Here is a 9,444-nt window from a genome sequence, read left to right as displayed (position 1 = left end):
TCAGAAGGGGATTTTGGTGATTTGATGTTATTGATTTGACATCTTTACAGACACTAAAATAAAGTGGACCTTGCCTTTTTTGTGTTCGCCCATTACGTGCTTACGGAGTACTGCCTCCAGCAACGGGATCGGTCGATACACACATTAAGCAAAATTACAGTCAACGCTCCGCCGTTGAGCCTTTAGTGCGACCTCTTCCCCTATAACATCCTCCAGCATCAACTCTTTACAATCCCTGCAGCCAGAACAATTGAACGGCATAATCAATAACAATTCCCCAATGGTGAAATAACTAACCATCCAATAGAAGAGTCAGTCTGTCTGGCCCTGCTTGTGGGTTCGAGTCCCTCCGCCTTCCTCCCCCCCGGACCCCTCTGTGTCCCTGCCCAGCGCCGCCCTGGGCCTCCTCTTCTCCTTGAACCTCCCAGAGTGCGACACCTTGACGTGGCGCCCCCTGGTGGCCGTGGTGGTCTTGTCTACGATCCGCTCCAGCCTGGCGTTCAGCTCAGAGTCCTGGGCCCCGTCGTCGTCTGCTGCTGCTGCTGCCGTGGCCGGCTGACTTGCGGTGCCAGCGGTGGAGGTGTGGGTTGGGCTGTTGGAGTTGGAGGCGTACTCCCCCGGGATCTCGTACAGAACCTTGGGATGGGACCTCCTCTTCCGGAGGAAGGTGAGCTTCCACCAGCCCGCAGCTGGGTCTGCCATGATGCAGGGAGGGACAGCGAGAGGCAGGGGGGGGGGGAGACACTGATAGCAGCAGAGAGAGGAAGGGACTGCAGGTCTAGCCAGGCCCGGTCTGGAGGTGTGGGGAGTGAGGGGTGAAAGGCACAGGCAGGGGGGGAGGAGGAGGAGGGAGGGAGGAAGAGGGGTGAGGTAGGTGGATGAAGGGAAAAATAGAATAAACAGGTGTGTAGAGGAGGGAGTGGTAGATGGAGGGATGGCACTAGAGAGGAAGAAGAGATATGGGGATGGATAATGGAGACCTAAAGAGATAAGAGGAATTTGCTTATCGGTCTTTTAGCAAACAAAGGAAGCAATTCATAATGTTTCTGTGTGCACGCATAGGATCCATGCCCAATTGAGGCTAACCGGTGTGTGTCACAGGTGCATCATGCATGTTTCTATTCAGCCATGTGCTTTTAAATATTTCAGTGTTATTCAATAGTGTCCAAAACGCTCTATATGTGGGGTTGGATGCAAAGAGGCTCTGGTTACTCTGGTGTGTGTGTGGGTGTGTGTGTGTGTGTGTGTGTGTGTGTGTGTGTGTGTGTTTGTGTGTATATGAGTGTGTACCTATGTCAGTGTGCACATGTGAGTGTGCATGTATGAAAATATTTTATACACATCATTGATTGCTTAAGTATAAATATTAGTGTTATTATTAAGGTTTGTGTGTGTGTGTGTATGTGAGAGAGAGAATGTGCACTTTACGTTGTGTGTGTGTGTGTGCATGCGTGTGTGTGCGTGATCAGTGATCAGCCTGATCGCATGCGTGCACGTGATCATCCTGTTGCCACTATCCACTATCCATGAGGCCATGGGCCAGAAGCATGCAAGATAGTGGGAGGGTAAACCACTAACTGCGAGACGAATCCCGGCCATGCAAGCTACCCTGGACCGGTTTAGAGACTGTGGCTGTTTACTGCTCTCTGGTCTTTTCTCCACTGTAGCCCTGTGTGCAGGGCGAGGTCATAATAGTCTGATAGTTCAGGGCTGGTTAATGGCAGCTGGTCAAACAGAAACTTCACCCATTCTCTCTCTCTGCCCCTCTCTCTCTCTCTCTCTCTCCCTCTCTCACTCTCACTCTCTCCTCACTCTCTCTCACGCTCACCCTCTCTCCTCTCCCTTTCTCTCCTCTCTATATCTCTTTCGATCCCCAGTCTTGCTTCTCCTTTCTTCCGTTCAGTCAATATGGTTAGCATACATGCAGGTTATTGTCTCCTTGTGTGCCTTTCAATGAAATTCTATACAACTTCAAACAAGGCGAGAGATAGCGGTTTTACGACTTATATATCTTATATATCATAAAGGCAATGCTGTGATTTTAAACAGGTGAAGCTATACATGGTTGTAATAGAAAAACATCTTGAAATCCTGTGGTCCTCATGATTACCATTACTCCTATGCATGCTATTATGGTTATTATTAGTTGTATTCCACCTCTTAATTAATGGGTAATCATTAATATTGTTTGTAAAACCATACTGACTGCTATATAAGTAAGCTATTTAAAATGATGAGCAGGTATGACATTATTTCCAACTTGGAACACAGCTAGTCCACTATGACTTAATGTAGCATTTTGCCATGCAAACTGGTAAAACATGTATTATTATTTGTTGTATTTGTTTTGTAACCACTTAATGGTGGTTGCATAAAGGTGGGGCCATGCAAACACATCAATTAGAACAGAACACCTGACCACAATACAGTGCCGTGCCAACATGAGTGTATGTTTTTCTGTGTGTCTTTGTGTCGGTTGGTCTGTGTGTGTGTGTGCAGGTCTGTGTGTATGTCTGTGCATGTATATTACTCTGTAAAAGACATTGAGTGTGCATAGTCAGTGCACAGTTGTAACACTAGCCTCACCTGTGGATGTGGTCTATAGTTCCCTTCTGCCCTGCTCTTGTGTCTTTGCAGGGCTCAGCACTCTCTCTTGCTCTCCCTCTCCTTCTCTCTCTCTCTCTCTCTCTCGCTCTCTCTCTCTCTCTCTCTCTCTCTCTCTCTCTCTCTCTCTCTCTCTCTCTCCCCCTCTCTGTCCCTCTTTCAGTACTTGCATTGTGCCTCTCGGGTGATCTTGTACTTGTCAATACGTTCTAAACACACTCAACACTCTCCATCAAAGAAAAGGACTACAAGCCTTCTCTTTCAGAACTTTCCAATCAGAATGCGTTCTCTGTGTTCCAAGTTCTCAAAGTTCTGAAGGTATATAGATCACCTGGGTCTGTGTGAAGTGGCGTGAAGGTACCGCAGATGAGTCACCTGGTGTTCAAATTCAAATCCAGCCCATCGATTATAATCCACGCGTCACATTGCATCTTGATGCAACGGTGAAGAATAAGAGCAGGAGTAGAACTTTATATTGTTATTGTCAACGACACGAGGCAAAAGGAAAGGACGTCCCTGTCTGCCAACTCTAAACCTGTGCTGTTGACATCAGTCCTCAGTCTTTAGATCTGTTCTGTAGTGACTGACTTGTGCGGGTTGCTATTATTATTTCATTGCTCCTCCTCTCGCCACTTGTCTCCTCCTCCATCCTCTGATATTTTGCTTGTCTGTCCTCCTCCTTTCCCTCCTCCGCCTCTTTCTCCTCCATTCTCACCTGTTGGATCGCTGCTGTGCCCTTTGACGGTTGCTGGAGTGGACCCCGCCTACTCTTACACACCCATGCAGGCACGCACCAAACACTCACTGAGACACGCACACTTGAGCGTGTGCGAGCACGCACACAAGCATACACACACAAGCACATACGCACATGCTATCATGATGACAACACTGTAACACTGTAAATTCAATTTAGATGCTTCAATTCTACTTTTTCCATTCAAATCACAAATCCAAGCTTTAGTCTTACTTTAGCTTTAGTGTCTTTAGCTTTAGTCTCGATGAGGTTTCACAGAGTTTAGCTCTCTTACCACTATGCGTGTTGCAATGGCTCCCATCTCTTAGTTGTTGTACCCGGAACAGGAAGTGGGCGAACAGCTACTCAGTTACTGAGCTATTATCTGGAAGATGTCTTCAAAAGAAAACCGTCTCTCCCTTTAATACGACTGCTGCTGGCAAGAGTAGTTCCACCAAATTTCGCACTGCAGGCAATATCCAAACCAATTATTTCACTCACTATACGTGAGTGATAATTCCTTAAACGGTGTGCGTAATGAGTTGATAGCCCATTCATGGTTTAAAGGTGTGGCTGCCATGCCAGGGTGCGACGGCAGCCACATGCCATGATAGGTAGATGGCAGAGGCTCGACGCTACATTGGGTTCTAACATGAAAAGGCATTGGGCTACAAGCTAGCAATGCGGTTCATCACAGGATGTCAGGAAGGACAATAACTCCCTGGTTAAAGGGTTTCTGTTCGGCCACCTGCATCAAGTCCTTGCAATAGGCTGTATGGCCCATTTCTGGTGGTGGTCGGAACTCAGTGAATGCCGAATGTGAGGTTGTGTGTATAAGTATCGGCCGATGCTTTCATGCAAAGTGGTTTTGGCTGACTGTGAGTTGGCCAGGGAATGTGGTTGGAGAATCGAATGAGTCAGAGGGTAGAATAAAAGCATCCAGCATATTTATTCTTACTCACCAGTCAAAGAGTCAATGATAAGCATAGTTACCCTCAGCCTGCTATCAACATATTGAACAACCAAAGCCTTATATAAGTTTAAACAGGAAATTACCTTGAATTAACAATTAGGCACATACATCAACTAAACAAACCAAAAAAACATATTCATTTTAAGAATTCTACTACTGGCATTGCAGGTGGGAGTTTTAATATAGATATATAATAGTATAATAATGAATTTCATCCATGCACCTGTGTTGATCCCCATGTTAAAATGTCTGTCATAAAAAATGGTCCATTCCTATGGCATTTCTTTTACAGAAATGAGGAACATGAATTTCCCGAATCTGTAACGCACACACACACACACACACACACACACACACACACACACACACACACACACACACACACACACACACACACAAACCATGAACCAATAACCAGATATGAATGATACATTATCATTCCCTTATTGGGATAATAATGTCATGCTATACTCGTAGGTGTAGGATATGGCTGGGAGCAAAATCAGATATGTGTGGACATCAAAATATTCCTTGACCATGACCAAAACGTCACAGCCATTTTAGATGGAAAATAGAAACTTAATGTCACAATCTGCAAGGAATCACGTAATGGAATACCAAAAGATTTGACAAGCTCTTTGTTTTGGCTCCAGTTTGCAATGGCTATTTGTTCTACTGTTTATAACAGCAATGCCTTACAGACTTTACCATGGCCTATACCGCAAACTTCTGTCCGACTTTGCTTTGCGTAGCATAGTTCATTCTGTCCAAACGAGTCGATAGACACGCACCTAATTGTTTGCTCCAAGCAACAAGTGGGTCTAACCCTTTTCTGTCACATCCTTAGTATTCGTCTTTCCAAAGAAACCCTCTATCAACCTGTGATTCAAACGATTGAGCAGCAACCACAAAAAAAAAAACGTTTTGTACAAACATTTACTGAAGGAGAAGGTTGGCCATGGGTCTCTGGGTTGGGTTTGAGTTTGAGGAGGGTGGTCCGAGCGAGAGGAATGCACGTCTTTTTCCATCCCACTTCAAGATGTGTCACTTTTCCCCCTATGGCTGCTCCTCTTGGCCTCATAAACTCTTACTGGTTCACTCATTGTATGTTGACCCAAGATAAAGTCTTATCAGTTCAAAGGTTCCGGAATATGAAGAAATGTGAGCCCCTGTCGAGGAATGGAACCCCAAAGCCCCCATGGCAGATTCCAGTGCATCGCTCTACCTTATAAATAGCTGCACTTCAAACCAGGTTCGCACGTCTGGATCTATAAGTTGTCCTGAGGGGACAGAAAAACAAGACTGAATGAGTCAAGTAGTGGCTGGTTTTGTATTATTATAATGTATTATTTCAACAATGACTGGACAAATGGTGTTTTATCTATGGTTCTGAATGCAAATTACTCATGAGTTACAGATATTCCTAGCCCGGGTACCAGACGAATCTGCAAGCTCATGTTTAATTTGCTCTTGCAGTATCCCCTCCTGTTCAGAAAGATTTCCAACATACGTGGTCCGGGTCTGGCTCATCACAATCGTTTATCGAATATTGGGCAAGTTTTATGCGACGACGATGCAGAGAAGGTCTTTCCAATTGCGTCCAGAGGCGTTTTGAGAAATATTGATAAATAACCAAGATGGCTGCCATTGTTGTGTCATTGCGTTTCGTCACTCAGATTGGTTGTAGGTCTTTCCAATTGCATCCAGAGGCAATTTTTGTCTGTGCACTTTGATAACGGCCTTTGGAAATCTGAAAGAGACTGCAGGATTCCAGTCATAGATATTTCAGCAGCTTTGCGAGTAATTGTGATGGGGAATCGATTTAACAGTACAATTGTTCAATAGCTTTCCTAATTTATTGGTTCAGTGGAATGTGTACTCACTACATTGAACTATGACAGCATTTTCTAAATAAAGGGTCTAATCCCAATATGGGTCACAATCCAGATGAAGGTAGATAATAGCCTGATACACTCAGGCTCAAAACACCCACAATGTTTGATCAGATCCCATGGAATAGCTATTCTCTGCAAATTCTCTGCTAATCTCTGCTTATCTATTATGCCAAGGTGTAGATAAGAAAGAACAATACCATTGTTCCAGCTTCTCTCTTTCCCTTGCAAGTTATTATCTTTAGAAGCATTAGTATTATTACCCCGGTAAAAAGACAGTGATGTCCCATCAGATCACAAGTACATAATAGAAAGGACAGAAATATTGGCTTTGCACACAAGCACGCAAGCACGCACGCACACTGACACACACACACACACACACACACACACACACACACACACACACACACACACACACACACACACACACACAAATACACACATACACACACGTACACACACATACATATATTAATTCATACATACATACATACATGCGTACATGCGTACATGCATACCCACGTACACGTACACACACTCACACGCACACACACACACACACACACACACACACACACACACACACACACACACACACACACACACACACACAATCAAACTCATTGTTGATATCTGACAAAACGTGCAAATCTGAACGGAGTGTGTTTAGTGCCCTCGTGTGGTAGTCATTGTGTAGTGCCGCTGTCTGGGAGGCGGACCTAGACCCGATGCGAAATCTCGTTGGAAATCCTATCATTGGATTAATTACTACCATGTCTCAGCACCAAAACCCATGTCTCAGCACCAAAACGGTAAGCTAAATACACCGTCAAAGGATATAGCGCAGATTCATTATTTTCAATTAAAAAAATATTGCCTCAAGATTTCAAGCAGTGATTTCCCAAATCGTTGGGCCAAGGTCTGTTTATTGATTGAAGAGATTGTAATACCGCCCTCTGGTGGCCAATCATGTTGATCCAACTTGCTTCTCAAAACCACAAATATAGAATTCACTCTTACACAGCGCTGTAAACAGTGAGTTACATACTATTATGACTGCTTCTTCAACATGAGGATCTATTCCTCCCGCTAATAGGAGAAGCTACTGTTACTTTAACAACTTAAACACAACTATTATATTCCAAATTACTTTCCCAATTATGGTCTCACCCTGTAGAGGATTCTCATTCAATATGTAAAACAATCTCATCCTGTCTCTCTCTTTTTCTCTTGCCCTCCCTCTTGCTCTCTCACGTTCTCTCTCTCTCTCGCTCTCTCTCCCTCCCTCTCTCTCTCTCCCTCTCTCTCTCTCTCTCTCTCTCTCTCTCTCTCTCTCTCTCTCTCTCTCTCTCTCTCTCTCTCTCTCTCCCTCTCTCTCTCACACCTTTTCTGTCTCTCGCTTTCTCTTTTTCCATGCTGTTGCCTCTGCCTTGGTTGTGTCCTCCTTTGCACCCCCCGTCCCCCCGTCCCACACACACACACCCACACACACACTCACACACACACACACACACACACACACACACACACACACACCCGCTCAACCACACAACACACACACACCCCCACCCCCCCACCATCATTATCAGGGGTGGCGAAGGAGGGGTGGCCGGTGATGAGGGCTATCCATCACACACACACACACACACACACACACACACACACACACACACACACACACACACACACACACACACACACACACACACACACACACACACACACACACACACACACACACACACACACACAAACACACACACACACACACAAATACACACACACACACACGTACATACACTCATGTACATTCACACAATACTCGCAAAACACACGCACGCATGAAAAGGAACTTTATTAAAGCACAAACGAACAAAGATGTCTTGCACAGTTTGCATTGAATATGCATAACAGCTTGTTTTTTAGGTGTAGTAGCATATTTATGTTGATGTAAAGTGTTGATTAGTATATAGGAGTAAATATGAGTGTATTTATATTTCCCCATCATATTATTTCTGTATATTTACCATGTCTATCATATGTGCTGAGTGGGAACACCTCTCCTCTCCTCTCCTCTCCTCTCCTCTCCTCTCCTCTCCTCCTATAACCTCTCCTCTCTTTTCCTCCCTCCTTTCTCCTCTAGCCTCTCCTCTCTTCTATCCTCTCCTCACTTCTTCTCTCCTCTCTCCTTCTTCCTCTTTCCTCTCCTCTCCTCTCCTTCTCTATCCTACCTCCTTTATCCTCTCCTCTCTCCTTCATCCTATATCCTCTCCTCTCCTCTCATCTCCTCCTCTCTCCTTCCTCCTCTATCCTCTCCTCTCTCCTTCCTCCTCTATCCTCTCCTCTCATCTCCTCCTCTATCCTCCTCTCTCCTGCCTCCTTTATCCTCTCCTCTCTCCTTCCTCCTCTATCCTCTCCTCTCTCCTTCCTCCTCTATCCTCTCCTCTCATCTCCTCCTCTATCCTCCTCTCTCCTGCCTCTTTATCCTCTCCTCTCTCCTTCCTCCTCTATCCTCTCCTCTCTCCTTCCTCCTCTATCCTCTCCTCTCATCTCCTCCTCTATCCTCCTCTCTCCTACCTCCTTTATCCTCTCCTCTCTCCTTCCCCCTCTATCCTCTCCTCTCCTCTCCTCTCCTCCTTCATAATTCTCCATTAGGCAGGTTATCTAAGCACCTCTTGTTTCTGCTATTAGAGAAACTTTTGCACCGTTCACCACCGCTGGCTATCAGTCACGGTCACACAGCTATCCCTCCGCTCTCTCTCTCTCCCTCCCTCCCTCTCTCTCTCTCTCTCTCTCTCCCTCCCTCTCTCTCTCTCTCTCTGTCTCTCTCTCTCTCTCTCTTTCTCTCTCTCTCTCCCTCCCTCTCTCTCTCCCTCCCCCCTTCTCTCTCTTATACTTTCTCTTGTTCTGTATATTTATTCCCTCCATCCCTTTCTTTCCACATTACACATGAACCTCCCCCCCACGACACACTCATACACACACCGAACGCACACCAAACACTCACACACACACTGAACACACACCAAAGACACAAACACACACACACACACAACGAACACACACCAAACACACACACACACCAAACACACACCAAACACACACCAAATACACACACACACCGAACACACACACACACACCGAACACACACCGAACACACACACACACACACCGACAACACACACACACACACCGAACACACACCACTAGGGAGCGCCGCAGAGGTGTGGACCAA

General features: G+C 45.5%; 1 protein-coding gene across 1 annotated transcript; it reads right to left on the bottom strand.

Moving 5' to 3' along the window:
• Positions 1-312: 312 nt before the first annotated feature.
• prr15la (proline rich 15 like a) lies at positions 313-702 on the bottom strand (the record flags this gene model as incomplete). The annotated part of the gene is made up of 1 exon (XM_079747093.1): positions 313-702. One exon carries the CDS (start codon positions 700-702, stop codon positions 313-315), a length of 390 nt encoding a protein of 129 aa, XP_079603219.1.
• Positions 703-9,444: the final 8,742 nt, after the last annotated feature.

The sequence above is a fragment of the Pollachius pollachius genome (assembly GCF_949987615.1).
Source record: "Pollachius pollachius genome assembly, chromosome: 11".
NCBI lineage: Eukaryota > Metazoa > Chordata > Actinopteri > Gadiformes > Gadidae > Pollachius > Pollachius pollachius.
This window is presented reverse-complemented; position numbering and strand designations above follow the sequence as displayed.